Source organism: Mobula birostris, chromosome 29, assembly GCF_030028105.1.
Source record: "Mobula birostris isolate sMobBir1 chromosome 29, sMobBir1.hap1, whole genome shotgun sequence".
In the NCBI taxonomy this organism is placed as follows: Eukaryota; Metazoa; Chordata; class Chondrichthyes; order Myliobatiformes; family Myliobatidae; genus Mobula; species Mobula birostris.
This window is the reverse complement of record NC_092398.1, coordinates 37,561,999-37,585,355: the sequence shown is the minus strand read 5'-3', so window position 1 is coordinate 37,585,355 and position 23,357 is coordinate 37,561,999. Positions and strand designations below refer to the sequence as shown.

Here is a 23,357-nt window from a genome sequence, read left to right as displayed (position 1 = left end):
CACAGCCCCACAATGCTGGTGCTCCTGTTTTTACTACATACGAGCCTCGTGTGGCTTGTTGGTTGTATTTCACTGTCACAAATGTCATTCCCAACAGGAATGATCTTTTCTCTAGTCTAAGTTCTAAATTGGATATCACAGGCTTCTGTTCAGTACTTCTGAAATGCCATTCAAGCTCATTTTGTGGAGTGACTGAAACAGTGAGCCAATTCCATTTGAATTAATTTACCATTCACTTCTGGTGTGAGCCATAGTGGTTGTCACATGTTCATTTTCACAGTGTAAATCTCAGGCTTCCCAGTCCTGTCATTACCATCATTATCAGATTTATCATCAACAGCAGGTTAGACTCTTTTGGAAACTGCAGCTCGACTTTTTATCTTCTTCTCTTCCCTGTGCAGTCCACTTATTTTGTCTGCCTAACATGCTCTTTGTGTGCGTCCTACTCTGTAATACTTTCGACAAGTTTCACGCGTTGGTCTGGTGGATGTGAGCCACAACATTAATAAAATGTGTTTGGCCAAGCTGACTCCTGTTTAGACAATGCAATTTTATTAATTCCTGACGGCAACTCAATCACGTCTCTGTCGGCTGTTTCCATTGATACAGAAATTTCAACTGCTCTTTTTAAATATGAGTTGTGCTTCAGTTAGGGGTCAATTGTGAATGTTTCTTGTAAGATTCCACAAACTATATGACCTCTCAGTGCGTCACTAAGCCCATCACTGAAATGACAATGCTCAGACAATTGGTTCAGTTCAGCCATATGTGGTGAAATGGACTCACTTCCTTATGATTCCATTACTGAAGTCTAAAGCATCTGCAACCAATAATGTTTGTGGTTCTAAATGCTCTGGCATTCCTTTCATGATATCAGCAAAACGCATTTTGGCAGTACTGGTTGGAGCAGTTAAACTGAAGTAAAGAGTACACTTTTTCACATAAATGCACTCGGCAACACTGGCACCCACTTGTCATTTTGGTGGTGTGTCTGTCTTTAATTGGTTTTCTCTCCCTCCTCACACCCATTGCCACAGGACTCACATGTACACCTCCCTTTCCACCCCTGTCTCCATCCAAATCCTCCATCTTCCCCTCAGACTAATGCCCATGAGAGCCGCTCCACCCCTCCTGTCTATTCTAGTCCCTCTCACCACTCCCCCGACTATGCCTTGCCTTGCCAGGATTGCTCCCCACCTTTGTTTGCTGTTTTTTAGAGGGGGTGGGAGTCTCAAGTTCTCCTCAGCTATTTAAATACCACTCACATACCTTCCCCCTTCCATCATGATTTTGAGACAGAAGGACATTGACCACTCCATGTCATAAACCTTTATTGAGAATGCAAACTGGTGAATTTAATGAGAAGGCTGCTTCACTTCCAATCAACCTTCCTATTATAAGACACGAGTTTGGTATCATTGCACTCCAGACGAGTTTGAGGTGTTGCCCTTTGGGAGGTGAAACGTAAAGGGACAGGACAGAGTTAATGGCCGGACCCTTAACAGTGTTGATGTACAGAGGCATCTTGAGTCCACAGCCCACAAGTAGAGAGGGCGATAAGGAAAGAGTAGAGAGGGAAGTTACATTGCAGCTGTATAAAACTCTGGTCAAACCACTCGGAGTATTGTGTGCAGTTCTGGTCTCCCTGTTACAGGAAGGGTTGTGGACAGGGTGCAGCAGGTTCACTAGGTGCTGCCCGGATTAGAGGGTGTGAGCTACACGGAGAGGGTGGACAAACCTGGGTTGTTTTCTCTGGAGTGACAGAGGCTGAGGGGAGACCTGACAGAGGTTTCTAAGATAACAAGAGGCACAGATAAGAGTAGACCATAAGATACAGGAGCAGAATTAGGTTTTTTGCCCATTGAGTCTGCTCTGCCATTTCATTAAGGCTGATCCATATTCCCTCTCCGTGTCTCTTTGTTAAGAATACATCAACCTCTGCCTTAAATATACATAAAGACAGCCAGTATCTTTTCTCCCCAGGGTGGAAATATCTAATACCAGAGGGCATGCATTTAAGGTGGGGGGGTAAGTTCAAAGGGGATGTGTGGGGCAAGTTTTACACAGGTAATGGAGCTGCCTGGGGTGGTGATAGAGGCAAACACATTGTAGACTGTTGGACAGTCACGTGAATGGAAGGAAAATGGAAGGACATGGACATTAAGTAGGCAGAAGGGATTAGTTTAGTCGACCATTTGGTTACTAATTTAATGAAGGGCCTGTTCCTGTGCTGTTCTATATTCCATCGTTTCACAGTCTACATCTCTGTGAGTCTCTCCAAATCCACCGGCATTCTTCCTCGGCAGCTCTCTCAGCGTCAGCATTTCTAGCCCGTGCTCTGCTGCGTCCTGCTGAGTCCAGGAGGAGGGGGCATGTTCTGGGGTACAAAGACTCACTCACGAGGCATTGCCAGAATACGAACACACTGTGGACTCTCCCCAGGTTCTGGTGGGGAGGGGTGCCCGGGGAAGGCTGTACGATTGGAGGGGTTTGGGAGTGGAGAGGAAGGGCCTCTGGTGGTGAGTCTCAACTCGGGGGGCAGGGGGCAGGGGGCAGAGAGAGAGTGTGAGTGTGTGTGTGAGTGAGTGACAGACATACATACATCTCACAGTCTCACATTCCGAGACAGACACACACACTCATACACACACATTCACACACTCACTCATATACACATACATACACACACAGTCACACTCATTCACACACACAGAAGCACACTCACAGACACACAGAAACACACTCACAGACAAACACACACTCATGGATACACACACACACACACACACACACATACATATATGCACACACAGGCAGAAACACAACCACACACATTCAAACACACACAGCTACACACACACACTCACAAACACAGACAGAAACACACCACACACTCAAACACACACTTACTCACACACACAGACACACATTCTCTCTCACACTCACACACTCATTCATATACACATATGCACACACAGACATGCTGACATAGACACACACGCACTCACACACAGACGGAAACACGCCCGTGCACACACTCAAACACATACAGGCACATATACACATACACACGGACACACACATGGACACACACGCGCATACACACACACACAGTGTGAGAGACTACCTAAGTTGGGCTATGGAGGGGAAGTCCTCTGCCATGGTAAACCCACAGACCTGGTGGGAGGGAGAACTCACATTTTAACAATCAGGGTGGGGAAAGGGATCCCTTTCATTCAGTCAGGGAGGGGCAACATTTTCCAGAGTTGCTCCAGATCTCCTTCCCCCTGCTTCGCCGGGATCAGGAAGATGCAGCAGAGGGAATGGTGTGGTGGGTGTCGTGGGGTGGTGGAGACAGAGTGCGGGATGGGGGTGCTCAGTGGAGACTGGCTTACGGGGGTGACAAGGGAGGAGGGGGGTGCCCCCTCAGAAGGGGGGCCGTTGGTTGGCGGGGAGGGCCTCTTTGGCCCGTTTCCACAGGAAGGTGCGGAGGTGCTGGAGTTGCCCATGAAGATCGTCGTTGGGCAGTGGCTCTGAGAGGGACAGACGAAAGCCCGAGGATGGCAGGATGAGGGGCGGGTGGTCGGTAAAACTTTCGAAGATGTCGCCTGTGCGGATGGAGAGGGAGAGAGGGAGAGGAGAGAGAGGTGGGGAGAGTGGGGGGGGTGAGGGGGTAGGAGAGAGGGGAGGGAGGGTGGGGAGTGAGGGGGAAAGAGAGGGGCAAAAGGAGAGGGAGGGGGAGAGGAGAGAGAGGTGGGGACAGTGAGGGGGTGAGGGCGTAGGAGAGAGGGAAGGGAGGGAGGGGAGTGAGGTGGGAAAGAGAGGGAGAGGGAGAGGAGAGAGAGGTGGGGAGAGTGAGGGGGCGAGGGGTAGGTAGGGGAGGGAGGTGGGAAAGAGGGGGCAAAAGGAGAGGGAGAGGGGGAGAGGAGGGAGAGGTGGGAAGGGTGGGGGGTGAGGGGAGGAGAGGGGGAGGGAGGGGAGGGAGGGAGGGAAGTTGGGAGGAAGAGAGGGGCAAAAGGAGAGGGAAAGGAGAGAGAGGTGGGGAGAGTGAGGGGGGCGAGGGGGTAGGAGAGGAGGAGGTAGGTGGGAAAGAGATGGGCAAAAGGAGAGGGAGGGGGAGGGGGAGAGAGAGTGCAGATGGTGGTTAGAGCTGTGGTGTACAAACTGAGGAAGGGGAGTGTGGCTGTTTTCTGACTCTGAACCCCTGGTTACTGCAGTGAGGGAGAAATGTTTGAAAGGAGGGCCTGAGAAGGGGAGGATTGAGGAGTGGAAAGAGGATGGAGGGTGAGGAGAGAGAGGGATGGGAAGGCTGGAGATGGAGATGGAGAAGGAGGGAAGGGATTGGGAGAGGGTCACCCTCCTTCTCTCGCCTCCCTATTCTACTCCCTTTCTCCCGCCCTCCTCCTTTCCTTTTTCCTCTTTCTGCCTTTCCCTCCTCCTCTCTCGCCCTCTCAACAACTGACATTCTCTTCTCTTCTCCCTCCCTTCCCACCTCCCTCTCCGTCCCCACTCACCACCTCCCCTCCCTCCCTCTCCCTCCCTCTCTCTCCCTCCCTCTCTCTCCCTTCCTCTCCCTCCCCACTCACCACCTCCCCTCCCTCCCTCTCTCCCTCCTCCCTCTTCCCCCCTCCCTCTTCCCCTCCCCTTCTTCCCCTCCCTCTCCTCCTCCCCCCTCCACCTTCCCCCTCCTCTCACCCCTCCCTACTGCTGACATTCTCTTCTCCTTTTCCACTTCCCCACCCTCCCTCCTTCTCTCTGTGGTACCTTTCTCCAGCTCCTCCACAGCGGCGCTGGGGGGCTCCCAGGCCGGCGGCTTAGTCCGGGACGGCCCCAGTTGGTAGTTGTTGAGGAGGTGATGTAGTTGTGCTGAACTCAGGGCTGAATGGTCTTGGCGGAGTGAGTCCCAGCTCATCTGTGGCCGGGGGAGGGGGGGTCAGCAACCGTCCGTCACTGCACACGAGTCCACCCACACCCAGACTCTGCCTCGCTAACCTGCTGCCCCACACAATATGTGGGCCCCCACCTCTTCACCAAGCCCTTCTTACATTGGCTACACCACCATTTCCCCTTATCTCCCCTATCTCTCTTCCCACTCTCTTTCTATCCTCCCTTCTCTCTCTCTCCCTCTCCCTTCTCTCTCTCTCCCTCCCTCTCCCCTTTCCTCTCTCCCTCTCTCCTTCTCTCTCTGCCCCACTCATTCCTCTCTCTCTCCCCCTCCCACTTTCATCTCCCCTCTCCCCCTTTTTCCTCTCTGTCCCTCTCTCTACCCTCCTTTCTCCCCCTCTCCCCCTCTCTCCCCAGTGCTCTCCTCCTCACTCACCTCCTCTCTCTATCTTACTTTCTCCCCTTCTCCCCTCCCTCTCTCTTTCTCTCTCCCCCTCACTTTCACGCCCTCTCTCTCCCTCCCTTTCTCTCCTACCCCCCCCATTCTCTCTCCCTACTTCCTCTCCCCCCTGTCCCTCTCTCCTCCCTCTCCCCTCCTCCCATCTCTCACCTGTAACAAGCTGGTCTTGGGCACACACAGTAGGTTGACAGTGGCTGAGAGTTTTTGGAAGTAGCGCCCAGCGGTCTCCCCGAGCCCGGCCGCTTGCAGCCAGTCCAGCACCAGGTCCAGGTTGGTCCGAATCTGCACAGCCCGTGTCCACCGGTAGAACGGGCCAGTCTCTCCTGTGGGAGGGAGCAGAGGTCAGTGGTCAGGACCCCTGCTGGATACTGGGAACGAGGCCCAGAATCATCATTAACATGTGAACTCCTGCAGAATTCCCAATTATTTCCCTGTTGGGATTTCCCAGTAGAATTGGTATTGAACCTCTTTAGAATTCCCAATAGAAATCCTATTGGACCCCAGCAATTTCTCAACAGAATCCCTATTGAAACCCAGCAGAATTCCCAACAGAATCCCTATTGAAACCCAGCAGAATTCCCAACAGAATACCTAGTGAAACTCAGTAGAATTCCCAACAGAATCCCTATTGAAACTCAGTAGAATTCCCAACAGAAGCCCTATTGAAATCCAGCAGAATTCCTAACAGAATCCCTATTGAAACCCAGCAGAATTCCCAACAGAATACCTAGTGAAACTCAGTAGAATTCCCAACAGAATCCCTATTGAAACCCAGCAGAATTCCCAACAGAATACCTAGTGAAACTCAGTAGAATTCCCAACAGAATCCCTATTGAAACCCAGCAGAATTCCTAACAGAATCCAAATTGAACTGCAGAAGATTTCCCAACAGAATCTTTGTTTAATTCCCGATGTAGTCCACGCTTAATCCCCACAGAATCCGGAAAGAATCTTCAAGTCGTCCTGCTTCCCTCCTCCCTCTCCCAGCCGAGCCCTGGCCCTCACCTCTCTCCATGAGGGTGTTGAGCAGAGAGGCGTTGCAGAAGAAGAACAGGTAGCCAAACATCTGGTCACGGAGCTCTGTGTGCAGGAGGGAGCGCCGGGCCAGCGCCAGGGTGTGGCCGAACAACGACAGCACCCGGGTCACGCCTGCCGGGGCATGCGGTGCCCCCTCTGCGGCCCCCGCAAATGGGTTCGTGTCCAGTAGCGCTGGCAGCACCGAGTACAGGCCCTGAGGGACAGGGAAAGCGGGGTGCCGGGGTGGGGAGGGGTTAGACAGGACAGTGGGAGGGAGAGGGATGGGAGAGTGTGAAGGAGATACAAAGGGGAGGGAAAGAGAGAGAAAAGAGATCGAGATGGATAGAGTTGCCAAGGGAGGAGGGGGAGAGTAGGAGAGGGGAGGTGGGGTGTGAGAAGAATAGAGGGGAGAGTGGGGAGGGACGGAGGGGGGTAGGGTGGGGAAGGGGAAGGGGAAGGGGTGGGAGGGGAGAGGGAGTGATGGGGGAGTGTCAGAAGGAGGAAGGACAGATTGATGTCAGTGTAACAGTGCCCTGACGAGGTAATCAACATCGATGACCTGATGCTGACAGATGACAGAGATTTGAAGGATTTATGAAGTGATCATGATAAAGGCATGCTGACATTAGTCTACACAGACTGGTGATACACAGAATAGAACAATCAAGTGGTACGTGTGGAGATGATGCAATGCACACAGATGGTAGTGTTATCAGATGGTGATGGTGTAGTTCACACAGTGATAATGTAGTACGCACAGTAATAATGTAGTACACACGATGATGATATAGTACACACGGTGATGATGTAACCATAGAAACATAGAAACTAGGTGCAGGAGTAGGCCATTCGGCCCTTCGAGCCTGCACCGCCATTCAGTATGATCATGGCTGATCATCCAACTCAGAACCCTGCACCAGCCTTCCCTCCATACCCCCTGATCCCTTTAGCCACAAGGGCCATATCTAACTCCCTCTTAAATATAGACAATGAACTGGCCTCAACTGTTTCCTGTGGCAGAGAATTCCACAGATTCACCACTCTCTGTGTGAAGAAGTTTTTCCTAATCTCGGTCCTAAAAGGCTTCCCCTTTATCCTCAAACTGACCCCTTGTTCTGGACTTCCCCAACATCGGGAACAACCTTCCTGCATCTAGCCTGTCCAATCCCTTTAGGATTTTATACGTTTCAGTAAGATACCCCCTCAATCTTCTAAATTCCAGCGAGTATAAGCCTAGTTCATCCAGTCTTTCATCATATGAAAGTCCTGCCATCCCAGGAATCAATCTGGTGAACCTTCTTTGTACTCCCTCAATGGCAAGAATGTCATTCCTCAGATTAGGGGACCAAAACTGCACACAATACTCCAGGTGTGGTCTCACCAAGGCCTTGTACAACTGCAGTAGTACCTCCCTGCTCCTGTACTCGAATCCTCTTGCTATGAATGCCAGCATACCATTTGCCTTTTTCACCACCTGCTGTACCTGCATGCCCACTTTCAATGACTGGTGTACAATGACACCCAGGTCTCGTTGCACCTCTCCTTTTCCTAATCGGCCACCATAATAGATAATAATCAGATAATAATCTGTTTTCCTGTTTTTGCCACCAAAGTGGATAACTTCACATTTATCCACATTAAATTGCATCTGCCATGAACTTGCCCACTCACCTAACCTATCCAAGTCACCCTGCATCCTCTTAGCATCCTCCTCACAACTAACACTGCCGCCCAGCTTCGTGTCATCCGCAAACTTGGAGATGCTGCATTTAATTCCCTCATCTAAGTCATTAATATATATTGTAAACAACTGGGGTCCCAGCACTGAGCTTTGCGGTACCCCACTAGTCACTGCCTGCCATTCTGAAAAGGTCCCGTTTATTCCCACTCTTTGCTTCCTATCTGCCAACCAATTCTCCACCCACACCAATACCTTACCCCCAATACCGTGTGCTTTAAGTTTGCACACTAATCTCCTGTGTGGGACCTTGTCAAAAGCCTTTTGAAAATCCAAATATACCACATCCACTGGTTCTCCCCTATCCACTCTACTAGTTACATCCTCAAAAAATTCTATGAGATTCGTCAGACATGATTTTCCTTTCACAAATCCATGCTGACTTTGTCCAATGATTTCACCGCTTTCCAAATGTGCTGTTATCACATCTTTGATAACTGACTCTAGCATTTTCCCCACCACCGACGTTAGGCTAACCGGTCTGTAATTCCCCGGTTTCTGTCTCCCTCCTTTTTTAAAAAGCGGGGTTGCATTAGCCACCCTCTAATCCTCAGGAACTAGTCCAGAATCTAAAGAGATTCACTAATGCATCCACTATTTCTTGGGCTACTTCCTTAAGCACTCTGGGATGCAGACCATCTGGCCCTGGGGATTTATCTGCCTTTAATCCCTTCAATTTACCTAACACCACTTCTCTACTAACATGTATTTCCCCCAGTTCCTCCATCTCACTGGACCCTCTGTCCCCTACTATTTCCGGAAGATTATTTATGTCCTCCTTAGTGAAGACAGAACCAAAGTAATTATTCAATTGGTCTGCCATATCCTTGTTCCCCATAATCAATTCACCTGTTTCTGTCTGTAGGGGACCTACATTTGTCTTAACCAATCTTTTTCATTTCACATATCTATAAAAGCTTTTACAGTCAGTTTTTATGTTCCCTGCCAGTTTTCTCTCATAATCTTTTTTCCCTTTCCTAATTAAGCCCTTTGTCCTCCTCTGCTGGACTCTGAATTTCTCCCAGTTCTCAGGTGAGCCGCTTTTTCTGGCTAATTTGTATGCTTCTTCTTTGGAATTGATACTATCCCTAATTTCCCTTGTCAGCCATGGGTGCACTACCTTCCCCAATTTATTCTTTTGCCAAACTGGGATGAACAATTGTTGCAGTTCATCCATGCGATCTTTAAATGCTTGCCATTGCATATCCACCGTTAATCCCTTGTGTCATTTGCCAGTCTATCTTAGCTAATTCACGTCTCATACCTTCAAAGTTACCCTTCTTTGAGTTCAGAACCTTTGTTTCTGAATTAACTATGTCATTCTCCATCTTAATGAAGAATTCCACCATATTATGGTCACTCTTACCCAAGGGGCCTCTCACGACAAGATTGCTAATTAACCCTTCCTCATTGCTCAAAACCCAGTCTAGAATGGCCTGCTCTCCAGTTGGTTCCTCAACATGTTGGTTCAAAAAACCATCCCGCATACATTCCAAGAAATCCTCTTCCTCAGCACCTTTACCAATTTGGTTCACCCAATCTATATGTAGATTGAAGTCACCCATTATAACTGCTGTTCCTTTATTGCACACATTTCTAATTTCCTGTTCAATGCCATCCCCAACCTCACTACTACTGTTAGGTGGCCTGTACGCAACTCCCACCAGCGCTTTCTGCCCCTTAGTGTTATGCAGCTCTACCCATATCGATTCCACATCCTCCTGGCTAATGTCCTTCCTTTCTATTGCGTTAATCTCTTCTCTAACCAGCAACGCCACCCCACCTCCTTTTCTTTCATGTCTATCCCTCCTGAATATTGAATATCCCTGAATGTTGAGCTCCCATCCTTGGTCACCCTGGAGCCATGTCTCTGTGATCCCAACTATATCATATTCATTAATAACAATCTGCACTCTTAATTCATCCACCTTGTTATGAATGCTCCTTGCAATGACACACAAAGCCTTCAGATGCTCTTTTACAACACTCTTAGACCTTATACAATTATGTTGAAAAGTGGCCCTTTTTGATTTTTGCCCTGGATTTGCCATCCTGCCACTTTTACTTTTCACCTTACGACTTTTTGCTTCTACCCTCATTTTACACCCCTCTATCTCTCTGCACTGGTTCCCATCCCCCTGTTGTGAACTAACCTCCTCTCTCTTAGTCTCTTTAACTTGATTCCCACTCCCCAACTATTCTAGTACACATGGTGATAATGTAGTACACACGGCAATGATGTGATACGCAGGATGACGATGCAGCACGTGCGGGGATGATGTGATACGCAGGATGATAATGCAGTACGCGCGGGGATGATGATGCAGTTTGTGCGGGGATGATGCGATACGCGGGATGACGGTGCAGTACGCGTGGGGATGATGCGATACACAGAATGATGATGTAATGTGCACAGGATGAGGTGGTACACACACAGTAATAATGTGGCCCAGGTGCCGATGGGCAGCCGCACGTGCACTGACCTTAGTGATATAGTACACACACTGTTGGAATGTGTACATAATGACCTCGTCCAGCAGCAACATGGCCTCCTCGCACGACTCCAGGTCCTGAGAGTCCGACGGGTCGTCCCAGAAATCTGTGGGGAGGTGCGGAATCAGTCAGAATCAGAATCAGGTTTAGCATCACTGGAAACTTGTTGTCTTTGTGGTGCTATACATAATAATAGAGAAAACACTGAATTACAGTCGGTAGATATATACTAAAAGTAAAGTCGTCAGTGCAAAAGTAAAAGTAAAAAATAGTGAGGTAGTGTTCACGGGTTCATTGTCCGTTCAGAAACTGGATTGCAGGGGGGCAGAAAGTTCCTGGGTCACTGAGTGTGAGCCTTCAGGCTCCTGTACCTCCTCCCTCACGGTAACAAAGACTATCAGCTGAGGGGGGGGGGGTGAAGCTGCCTTTTTTGCCTTTTTGAGGCATCGCTCCTTGAAGACGTCCTGGATACTGTGGAGGCCAGGGCCCGTGATGGAGCTGACTGAGTTCACAGCTCTCTGCAGCTTCCTTCGATCCCGTGTATTGGAGCCTCCCCCATCTCCCCCCTCTCCCCACCATACCAGACGTGATGCAGCCAGTTAGAATGCTCTCCGTGGTACAGCTGTAGAAATTTGCGAATGTCTTTGGTGACATATCAAATATCCTCAAACTTCTATTGAAATGCAGCCACTGTCTTGCCTTCTTTATAGCTGTATCGATATGTTGGGTCTAGGTTAGATTCTCAAAGATATTGTTGACATCCAGGACCTTGAAATTGCTCACTCTCTCCACTTCTGACCCTCAATAAGGACAGCTGTGTTGTTCCCTCATTTTACCCTGTCTGAAGTCCACAATCAGTTCCTCAGTCTTACTGACGTTGAGTGCAAGGTTGTTCCTGCAGCACCACTTAACCAGCTGGTCTAGCTTGCTCCTGTACTCCTTCAGCTGTTTGCTCTTACTGATGTTGAGGCAGGAGAGGGTTGAACTTCCCCAGAGGTGGACATGGGGGAGAGGAGGGGAGAGGCGGGGAGGCAAGAGGTATGATAAATAAAGGAGGAATAAGTGGCAAGACAGAGAGATGAGGGATGGGGGCAGATGGATGAAGTTGAAGGGTAGGCGAGGTGAGGAGGAAGAAAGCTGTAAGGAGCAGGAGAAGGGTATTGACTGGGAGAGGATGCTGAGGGTGTTCAGAGAGGTGAGTGAGGGGGAAGCACTCTCCTACCCTCTTCTCCCTCCACCTCGGCTGCCTTCCGCTGCGCAAAGTTCAGGAGCTCCACAGCATTGGCCATCCAGAACATCAGGGGTCGCAAGTCAGGGGTCATAGCCTCCGCCCCCTTATCGGAATCTTCCTGTGTGTCCTGAGGCTGACTGGTGGGAGAGGGTCAAAAGTCAATGCAATAATTCTTGCCCCCCCTTATCTCTGTAACCCCTACACTCCCCCTCCTGTTCAAACCCCTCTCTCACCCCCTCCCTATCTCTGTAACCCCTACACTCCCCCCGTTCAAACCCCTCCCTCATTCCCCTCCCTATCTATGTAACCCCTACGCTCCTCGTCCTCCTGTTCAAACCCCTCCCTCATCCCCTCCCTATCTCTGTAACCTCTACACTCCCCCCTCCTGTTCAAACCCCTCCCTCACCCCTCCCTATCTCTGTAACCTCTACACTCCCCATCCTCCTATTGAAACCCCACCCTCAACCCCTCCCTATCTCTGTAACCCCTACACTCCCCCTCCTGTTCAAACCCCTCCCTCACCCCTCCCTATCTCTGTAACCTCTACACTCCCCATCCTCCTATTGAAACCCCACCCTCAACCCCTCCCTATCTCTGTAATCCCTGAACACTGCCCCCTCCTGTTCAAAACCCTCCCTCACCCCCTCCCCTTGATATGACATTACCTCTCTGGTTGCCTCTCTCCCAGTTCTTTGATCTTCTCCTGTTTGTACATAAGAGAAAAAGAGTCAACAACCTCATGTAGAAACCCTCTGTTCCCTCCTCCTCGCTCCTCTGGCTGCTCCAAACTCTGTAAGCTGAGGAAATCTGACAGCCTCGTCCAGCAAGAGCAGGCCCTTTGGCCCAACGAGACTGTGCCAGCCCGTGTGCCTTCTTGAGCTCGTTCCATTCCCCCCTGGCGTTTTGTCTGTGTTACTTAGAATCAGAAACTGGCACTGGGAACGAAAGGGTTAACAGACGAGGGGTGTTTGATGGCACTGGGGCTGTACTCACTGGAGTGCAGAAAAATGATGATCTCACTGAAACCTATTGAATATTGACTGACCCAGACAGAGTGGATGTTCCCTATGGCGGGGGAGTCCAGAATCAGAGGGCACAGCCTCAGAATAGAGGATGTCCATCTATTTCAGAGATGAGGAGGAGCTTCTTCAGCCAGAGGGTGGTGAATCTGTGGAATTCATTGCCACAGACAGCTGTGGAGACCAAGTCATTGAGTATACTTAAAGTGCAGGTTGATAGGTCCTTGATTAGTCAGGATATCAAAGGTTACGGGGAGAAGGCAGGAGAATGAGGTTGAGAGGGATAATAAATCAGCCATGATGGAGGTGTTGGATAGTGTGGAGGGCTGTCAGAGGTTACAGATGGGCCAAATCTATCACTGAAAACTAACAGTCAATTTTACATACGTGGTGATAAGTCGGGCAAATTACTGGCTAATCAATTGAAAGCTGCTTTGGCAAAACATCTGATTAATAAAGTTCGTAGATGGGATGGTAATTTAATGATCTTTTCAAGAATTTTATACCAATTTATATCAATCAGAATTTCCTGATGATCCTACCATAATGCATGAATTTTTAAGGAAACTAAATATTCTGAAATTACCAGCCAATGAACGTTTAACATTAGATGCACATATTACTGAAGAGGAAATAAGGAAAGCAATTTTTTCAATGAATTCTGGTAAATCACCTGGCCCGGATGGGTACACAGTTGAATTTTATAAATTTTTTTCAGATGTACTTTCTCCCTGGTTATGTAGAATTTTTAAAGATGCCTTATCTGTAGGTAAATTACCACAATCCTTTTATGAAACATCTATCTCATTAATTCCAAAAAAAGATAAAGATCCCACTGAATGTGCATCATATAGACCTATATCTTTGTTGAATGTGGATTCTAAAATCTTTTCCAAAATATTAGCAATTAGAATAGAGAAGGTTACTACCACAAATTGTCTCTGAAGATTGGACAGGATTTATTAAAAATCGTTACTCACATTTTAATGTTAGGAGGCTAATGAACATTATATACACTACTTCAGTTAAAACTCCAGAATGTGCTATTTCGCTTGACGCCGAGAAGGCATTTGACAGACATGAATGGAAATATTTATTTGATATACTTGAGAATTTAGCTCAAAATTTATATCCTGGATTCAACTGATGTATCGTACACCTCTGGCTGCTGAGATCCCCATTTTTTAGGCTTTTTCAAGGTACTAGACAGGGCTGTCCTTTAAGCCCTTACTTTTAGATATTGTCCTGGAGCCCTTGGCAATTGCTATTCGTGATTCACCTAATATACTTGGCATTATTCATGTGAATGGGACGCACAAAGTATCACTATATGAAGATGACCTGTTACTATACATCTCTAACCCAGAAAAATCCATCCCTGCAGTAATAACGTTATTTTGCTCAGTTTAGTAGTTTTTCTGGTTATAAATTGAATCTTAATAAGAGTGTGCTTTTCCCATTAAATATGCAAGTTCCAATTTATAGACAATCACCATTTAAATTAGTTACTGATTGTTTTACTTATTTGAGTGTTAAAATTACTAAGAAGCACAAGGATCTATTTAAAATTAATATTTTACCCTTCATCGATCAGGTTAAACAACTATTTACTAAATGGTCCCCATTGTCCTTATCTTTGATTGGTCGAATTAATACTATTAAGATGATTATTTTACCTAAATTTTTGTATCTATTTCAGGCGGTATCAATTTTTATCCCTAAATCTTTTTTTGATATTATTGATTCTAAAATTTCTTCATATAAATGGCAGAATAGAAATCCCAGGTTAAGTAAGAAATATTTACGGAAATCAAAAAAAGGCGGTGGTTTGGCTTTGCTGAATCTTAGATTTTACTACCGAGCAATTAACATTCGATATTTAACGTTTTGGGCGGAAGAGTTGGATGAATCTCAATGTCCACAATGGATGAACCTCGAGTGGGAGTCTGTACAGGGTTTTTCGCTGGCTTCTATTCTAGGAGCTGTGCATCCCTTTGCGCTTACTAAATTAAATAAACAAATGACAAATCCAATAATTAAACATGCAATACGAATATGGTTTTAATTTCATAAATTCTTTGGATTGAACAAATTTATCCTGTCAAGTTCTATTATATCTGATTTTTTCTTTCAACCATCTAGAATTGACCAAGCTTTTTCTCTATGGAAAACGAAGGGAATAACATGTTTTCGTGATTTATTCATGGATGATTGTTTTATGTCTAATAAATATAATCTGCCTAGATGATACTTTTTCAGATATTTACAGATTAGAAACTTTTTGAACACTACTTTATTGACCTTTCCGATATCACATCAAATTGAAGTTACATAAAAAATTTTAGGTTTAAATCCCTATCTGAAGAGCTTGATAGCAATTATTTATGATCTGATTACGAAAATACGTCTAGGTACATCTGATAAAATTAAGTATGAGTGGGAAAGAGAACTTCAAATATCTTTATCTACAGAGAAATGGGAAAAAATTCTTCAATTAGTCAATACTTCCTCAATGTGAGCCAGACACACCTTGATACAATTTGAGGTGGTTCACAGGGCTCACGTGTCCAAGGATAAGTTAGCTCGTTTTTACTGCCACATAAATCCTGTTTGTGATAGATGTAATTCTGAGGCAGCTTCCTTGACACATATGTTCTGGTCTTATCCTCTTTTAGAAAAATATTGGAAAGTGATTTTTGATATTATTTCAGTAGTTTTGCGTATTGATTTACAACCTCATCCTATTACTGCAAATTCTGGACGACCAGTGATAGACTCTGGTCGCTTATCCATGTCAGCTTGTTGTCCATTTGCATTCGCTACATTAATAGCCAGAAGATCCATTTTATTTAAAAGGAAAGATTCTAATTCCCCCACTACATTTCAATGGTTTTCCCAAACGATAGCATGCCTAAACTTGGAAAAAATTAGGAGTGGTACTACGGATCCTTCGGTTAAATTTGAAGAGACTTGGAGGCCATTTATTCAATATTTTCATACGATGTAAGTTGACCCTTTCGGAATCCTTTGTAGTAAACTTGTTTTTGTTCATGTGTAGAGGAGCAGAGTTAACGACAAATAATTTTAGCCAACGTAATACGACAGCCCAAGCTTTGTTCGTTTTTTTCAGTTTAGTTTCTTTTTAGTTTAGGGGGTTTTCTTTTTCTCTCTTTATAAAATATCTTTTTCATGGTCAATTACTATGAGATTGGGAGGCTAAACTATATTTGCTACTTGGAATTTGTGCTTGTAAATGTTAACTGTTATTATTGTAATCCCAATCGCTATCTTTCATTACTATTATTGTTATGTTTAATTTTGAAACTTATAAGATTGAAAAAGAAAGAAATAGGATGTAAAACTGGGCTGAGAAGTGGCAGATGGAGTTCAACCCAGATAAGTGTGAGGTGGTTCATTTTGGTAGGTCAAATATGATGGCAGAATATAGTATTAATGGTAAGACTCTTTACAAGGATGTTGCCTGGATTGGGCAGCATGCCTTATGAGAATAGGTTGAGTGAATTCGGCCTTTTCTCCTTGGAGCAATGGAGGATGAGAGGTGACCTGATAGAGGTGTATAAGATGATGAAAGGCATTGATTGTGTGGATAGTCAGAGGCTTTTTCCCAGGGCTGAAATGGTCGCCATAAGAGGACACAGGTTTAATTTGCTGGGGAGTCGGTACAGAGGAGATGTCAGGGGTAAGTTTTTTACTCAGACAGTAGTGAGTGCGTGGAATGGGCTGCCGGCAACGGTGGTGGAGGCGGATACGATAGGGTCTTTTAAGAGACATTTAGATAGGTACGTGGAGCTTAGAAAAATAGAGAGCTATAGGTAAGGCTAGTAATTTCTAAGGTAGAGACATGTTGGGCACAGCTTTGTGGGCCAAAGGGCCTGTATTGTGCTGTAGGTTTTCTATGTTTCTATGTTAGTTTAGGATTGTATTCCTTGGAACGCAGAAAATTGAGGGGAGACTTGATAGAGGTTTTCAAAATTATGAGGGGTATAGATAGTGTAAAGGCAACAAGGCTTTTTTCCACTGAGGCTGGGTGGGACTACAACCAGAGGTCATGGGTTGAGGGTGAAAGGTAAAATATTTAAGGGGAACATGAGGGGAAACTTCTTCACTCAGAGGGTGGTGAGAGTGTGGAATAAGCTGCCAGCACAAGTGGTGCATGTGAGCTCGATTTCAATGTGTAAGAGAAGATTGGAGACATACATGGATGGTGGGGCATGGAGAGCTACGGATCTGGTGCAGGTCGATGGGGGGAGGCAGATTAAATGGGCGGTCACAGATTAGATGGGCCAAAAAACCTGTTTCTGTGCTGTACTTTTCTATGACTCCATAATTTCTCTATCAGTTCGTACGCGTGCCAATAATAAATGAATAAATCAATTCCTGATACCAAGATGGTATCCATTCAAGTACGCATGTTTTAACTAATTGCAAACCTCCCCCACTGCACTCTCCATTCCTCCACTGCATCTCAGTGCAGACGACGATTTACCGGGGTGTTTGGATGGGACATTGTCCTGGGCCTCCCCTCTCCTCTCCCTATCTCCCCTCTCCCTTCCCTGTCCTGGTGCTCACCCAGGTGACCTTCTTGATGAGGCCGGCAATCCTGAGCAGGAGGCCAGGCATCCCGCGGGGTCCAAGGGTGTCGGTTGTGTGCTGGATGCAGAGGGCGAAGAGGTAGGCCGGGGCCAGACTGTAGGCCCCGTCCAGCTCAGGAAATGAGGCCTCCAACTCCTCCTTGGGCTCGCCCGCCTCCGCCTCCTGCTTCTCCTCGGACGGAAACACGGCCCGGCTGACAATCTCCTCCAGCAGAAGTTTCTCCTCGTCCGGGTCGTCAGACTGGTACCTCAGCACCGGCTCCCGGCTGCCAAGGTAGGTTGCGAGGGCTTCGGCGTCATCGCGGAGGGAGCGGCCACAGAGGTGGCAGGAGAAGGCTGGGGACGGCAGGCCAGGCATACTCCGGCTGGGGTCTGGCAGCCAGGCGGGGAGAGAGGGGATTCCTGGCCGTCTTGGGTCCTTGTACATCAGCAGGATGTGCTGACCAAGGCCCAGGAGGTCGCCTGGCTGCAGCGGAGCCTCTGAGGACAAAGGCAGACCATTGAGAGTGACCAGGGCTCCATGGTAGGGCCGGATACGGGCCCGGGGTTGGGATGACGATGGGTGGCCGGGTTCCGGTGACAGCCGCACGCGGCAGTGGAGGGGCAGGAGGTCAGGGGAGGTGAGCGGGGTGTCTGCAGCAGGGGGTGGAGGAGACAGGGAGGAGGAGGAGGAGGAGGGGGACGGGGGAGCCCGGCCGAAGGTGTGGGTCTTGCCAGGCATCGGGTAGATAAGAAAGTCCTGAGGAATGAGAGAGGGGAAAGGAAGGGAAGGGGCGAGGGGCGCAAGGTGAGAGTGGGAGAGGAGAGGGCAAGGGGGTGAAGAGAGTGGAGAGAGAAGGAGGAAGAGGATGGTGGAAAGAGGGAGAGGGGAGGGATGAGGGAGCGGCAGACAGAAGAGAGGGGGAGACAGGAGAGGGAAGGGATTGGGGGAAGACAGGAGGGATGAAGGAGGGGGCAGACAGGAGGGATGAGGGATGGGGCAGACAGAAGTAGAGGGGGATGACAGATGGGGAGACAGGAGGGATGACAGAGGGGGCAGACAGGAGAGGGGAAGGATGGTGAAAAAAAGAAGATTCAGTATTGTATCATGACAACAAAACATGAAACCTCAAAATTGTCAGTCAGGCTGTGGATGTACCTATAGTCTGACCCCGGGAATGTGTGACAGGACGGTGAGGAGGGAGCTTCACTCTTTGTCTAACCCCAGGAGTGTGTTATGAGACGATGTGGAGGGAGTTTCACTCTGTGTCTGACCTGGGAGTGTGTGATGGGATGGTGTGGAGGGAGCTTCACTCTGTGTCTGACCCCGGGAGTGTGTGATGGGATGGTGTGGAGGGAGCTTCACTCTGTGTCTGACCCCGGGAGTGTGTGATGGGATGGTGTGGAGGGAGCTTCACTCTGTGTCTGACCCTGGAAGTGTGTGATGGGACGGTGTGGAGGGGGTTTCACTCTCTGACCCCGGGAGTGTGTGATGGGACGGTGTGCAGGGAGACTCACTCTGTGTCTGACCCTGGGAGCGTGTGATGGGACGGTGTGGAGAGAGCTTCACTCTGTGTCTCACCCCGGGAGTGTGTGATGGGACGGTGTGGAGGGAGCTTCACTCTGTGTCTGACCCCGGGAGTATGTGACAGGACGGTGTGGAGGGGATTTCACTCTCTTTGACCCCAGGAGTGTGTGATGGGATGGTGTGGAGGGAGATTCACTCTGTGTCTGACCGTGAGAGTGTGTGATGGGATGGTGTGGAGGGAGCTTCACTGTGTCTGAACCTGGGAGTGTGTGATGGGATGGTGTGGAGGGAGATTCACTCTGTGTCTGACCCCGGGAGTGTGTGATGGGTCAGTGTGGAGGGAGCTTCACTCTGTGTCTGACCCCGGGAGTGTGTGATGGGTCAGTGTGGAGGGAGATTCACTCTGTGTCTGACCCCGGGAGTGTGTGATGGGTCAGTGTGGAGGGAGCTTCACTCTGTGTCTGATCCTGGAAGTCTGTGATTGGACGGTGTGGTGGGGGTTTTACTGTCTCTGACCCAGGGAGCGGGTGATGGGACGGTGAGGAGGGTGCTTCACTCTCTCTGACGCCAGTATTATGTATTGGGATGGTGAGGCGAGAGTTTCAGTCTGTGTCTGACCTCGGGATTGTTTGATGGGACAGTGTGAAAGGGGTTTTACTCTCTCTGAACCCGGAAGTGTGTGATGGGACGGTGTGGAGGGAATTTCACTCTGTGTCTGACCCCGGGAACGTGTGATGGGATGGTGAGGAGGGAGTTTTACTCTCTCTGACCCCAGGAGTCAGAGAGTCTTAATTCAGTGGTTGGTAAGTTGATGGAGAAGATCCTGAGAGGCAGGATTTATGAACATTTGGAGAGTCATAACATGATTAGGAATAGTCAGCATGGCTTTGTCAAAGACAGGTCGTGCCTTATGAGCCTGGTTGAATTTTTTTGAGGATGTGACTAAACACATTGATGAAGGTAGAGCCGTAGATGTAGTGTATATGGATTTCAGCAAGGCATTTGATAAGGTAGCCCACACAAGGCTTATTGAGAAAGTAAGGAGGCATGGGATCCAAGGGGACATTGCTTTGTGGATCCAGAACTGGCTTGCCCACAGAAGGCAAAGAGTGTTGTAGACGGGTCATATTCTGCATGGAGGTCAGTGACCAGTGGTGTGCCTCAAAGATCTGTTCTGGGACCCTTACTCTTTGTGATTTTTATAAATGACCTGGATGAGGAAGTGGAGGGATGGGTTAGTAAATCTGCTGATGACTCAAATGTTGGAGGTGTTGTAGATAGTGTGGAGGGCTGTCAGAGGTTACAGCGGGTCATTGAGAGGATGCAAAACTGGGCTGAGAGGTGGCAGATGGAGTTCAACCCAGATAAGTGTGAAGTGGTTCATTTTGGTAGGTCAAATATGATGGTAGAATATAGTATTAATGGTAAGACTCTTGGCAGTGTGGAGGATCAGAGGGATCTTGGGGTCCATGTCCATAGGACACTCAAAGCTGCTACGCAGGTTGACTCTGTGGTTAAGAAGGCATACGGTGTATTGGCCTTCATCAACCGTGGGATTGAGTTCATGAGCCGAGAGGTAATGTTGCAGCTATTTTGGACCCTGGTCAGACCCCACTTGGAGTACTGTGCTCAGTTCTGGTCGCCTCTCTACAGGAAAGATGTGGAAACCATAGAAAGGATGCAGAGGAGATTTACAAGGATGTTGCCTGGATTGGGGAGCATGCCTTATGAGAATAGGTTGAGTGAACTCGGCCTTTTCTCCTTGGAGCGATGGAGGATGAGAGGTGACCTGATAGAGGTGTATAAGATGATGAGAGGCATTGATTGTGTGGATAGTCAGAGGCTTTTTCCCAGGGCTGAAATGGTTGCCACAAGAGGGCACAGTTTTAAGGTGCTGGGGAGTAGGTACAGAGGAGATGTCAGGGGTAAGTTTTTTACGCAGAGAGTGGTGAGTGCATGGAATGGGCTGCTGGCGACAGTGGTGGAGGCGGAAACGATAGGGTCTTTTAAGAGACTCCTGGACAGGTACATGGAGCTCAGAAAAACAGAGGGCTATGGGTAACCCTAGGTAATTTCTAAGGTACGGACATGTTTGGCACAGCTTTGTGGGCCGAAGAGCCTGTATTGTGCTGTAGGTTTTCTGTATTTCTGTGTTTCTATGAGTGTGTGATGTGACAGTGTGGAGGGAGCTTCACTCTGTGTCTGACCCTGGAAGTCTGTGATTGGATGGTGTGGTGGGGGTTTTATTCTCTCTGACCCAGGTAGCGGGTGATGGGGCGTTTTCAAAGGAGCTTCATTCTCTCTGACCCCAGGAGTGTGTGATGGGACAATGAGGAGGGGGTTTCACTCTCTGACCCCGGGAGAGTGTGATGGGACATTGTGGTAAACCATATATATATGTTGTAACTGGGTTAACTGTCTGGACACGCCCCTCTGCTGACTGCCCCTGTGGTTCCACCCACAGAGTCCTGTATACAGGTGTTTTGCCTTGCCCCTTCTGCTCAGTCCGGGGGAAGACACTCAGCATGGAGGTCGTATTGTATAGGAAATAAAAGCCTTTCAGTATTTTACCCAACCTCAGTCTTTTGGAGTTATTGAAGGTGCTTCAGATGATGTGGAGGGGGTTTCACTCTCTGACCCCGGGAGTGCGTGATGGGACGGTGTGGAGGGAGATTCACTCTGTGTCTGACCCCGGGAGTGTGTGATGGGACTGTGTGGAGGGAGCTTCACTCTGTCTCTGACCCCAGGAGTGTGTGATGGGATGGTGTGGAGGGAGATTCACTCTGTGTCTGACCCCAGGGGTGTGTGATGGAAGGTGAGGAGGGGGTTTCGCTCTCTGACCCCGGCAGTGTGTGATGGGACAGTGTGCAGGGAGATTCAATCCGTGTCTGACCCCGGGAGTGTGTGATGGGACAGTGTGGAGAGGCTTCACTCTGTGTCTGACCCCGGGAGTGTGTGATGGAAGGTGAGGAGGGGGTTTTGCTCTCTGACCCCGGGAGTGTGTGATGGGACAGTGTGCAGGGAGATTCAATCCGTGTCTGACCCTGGGAGTGTGTGATGGGACAGTGTGGAGAGAGCACTCTGTGTCTGACCCCTGGAGTGTGTGATGCGATGGTGTGGACGGAGATTCACTCTGTGTCTGACCCCGGGAGTGTGTGATGGGACAGTGTGGAGGGAGCTTCACTCTGTGTCTGACCCCAGGAGTGTGTGATGGGATGGTGTGGAGGGAGATTCACGCTGTGTCTGACACTGCGATTGTGTGATGGGACAGTGTGGAGGGAGATTCACTCTGTGTCTGACCCCGGGAGTGTGTGATGGGACAGTGTGGAGAGAGCTTCACTCTGTGTCTGACCCCGGGAGTGTGTGATGGGACGGTGTGGAGGGAGATTCACTGTGTCTCACCCCGAGAGTGTGTGATGGGACGGTGTGGAGGGAGATTCACTCCGTGTCTGACCCCGGGAGTGTGTGATGGGATGGTGTGGAGGGAGCTTCACTCTGTGTCTGACCCCGGGAGTGTGTGATGGGATGGTGTGGAGGGAGATTAATTCTGTGTCTGACCCTGGAAGTGTGTGATGGGACGGTCAGGAGGGAGCTTCACTCTGTGTCTGACCCCGGGAGTGTGTGATGGGACAGTGTGGAGAGAGCTTCACTCTGTGTCTGACCCCGGGAGTGTGTGATGCGATGGTGTGGAGGGAGATTCACTCTGTGTCTGACGCCAGGAGTGTGTGATGGGATGGTGTGGAGGGAGATTAACTCTGTGTCTGACCCTGCGATTGTGTGATGGGACAGTGTGGAGGGAGATTCACTCCGTGTCTGACCCCGGGAGTGTGTGATGGGATGGTGTGGAGGGAGCTTCACTCTGTGTCTGACCCCGGGAGTGTGTGATGGGATGGTGTGGAGGGAGATTAATTCTGTGTCTGACCCTGGGAGTGTGTGATGGGATGGTGTGGAGGGAGATTCACTCCGTGTCTGACCCCGGGAGTGTGTGATGGGATGGTGTGGAGGGAGCTTCACTCTGTGTCTGACCCTGGGAGTGTGTGATGGGATGGTGTGGAGGGAGATTCACTCCGTGTCTGACCCCGGGAGTGTGTGATGGGATGGTGTGGAGGGAGCTTCACTCTGTGTCTGACCCCGGGAGTGTGTGATGGGATGGTGTGGAGGGAGATTAATTCTGTGTCTGACCCCGGGAGTGCGTGATGGGACGGTGTGCAGGGAGATTCACTTCGTGTCTGACCCTGGGAGCGTGTGATGGGACGGTGTGGAGGGAGCTTCACTCTGTGTCTCACCCCGGGAGTGTGTGATGGGACAGTGAGGAGGGAGCTTCACTCTGTGTCTGACCCCAGAAGTGTGTGATGGGACGGTGTGGAGGGAGCTTCACTCTGTGTCTGACACCGG

General features: G+C 48.9%; 1 protein-coding gene across 1 annotated transcript in view; it reads right to left on the bottom strand.

Moving 5' to 3' along the window:
- Positions 1 to 1,314: 1,314 nt before the first annotated feature.
- Positions 1,315 to 23,357, bottom strand: part of rasip1 (Ras interacting protein 1) — a 40,702-nt gene continuing 18,659 nt past the window's right edge. The window contains exons 4-11 of the mRNA XM_072246873.1: positions 17,433 to 18,194; positions 12,489 to 12,526; positions 11,815 to 11,960; positions 10,583 to 10,698; positions 6,350 to 6,575; positions 5,495 to 5,667; positions 4,765 to 4,912; positions 1,315 to 3,608 (exon numbers count right to left, since the gene is read on the bottom strand). Coding sequence (XP_072102974.1) covers positions 3,427 to 3,608; positions 4,765 to 4,912; positions 5,495 to 5,667; positions 6,350 to 6,575; positions 10,583 to 10,698; positions 11,815 to 11,960; positions 12,489 to 12,526; positions 17,433 to 18,194 — 1,791 coding nt within the window. The 3' untranslated portion in view covers positions 1,315 to 3,426. The remainder of the gene's footprint in view (positions 3,609 to 4,764; positions 4,913 to 5,494; positions 5,668 to 6,349; positions 6,576 to 10,582; positions 10,699 to 11,814; positions 11,961 to 12,488; positions 12,527 to 17,432; positions 18,195 to 23,357) is intronic.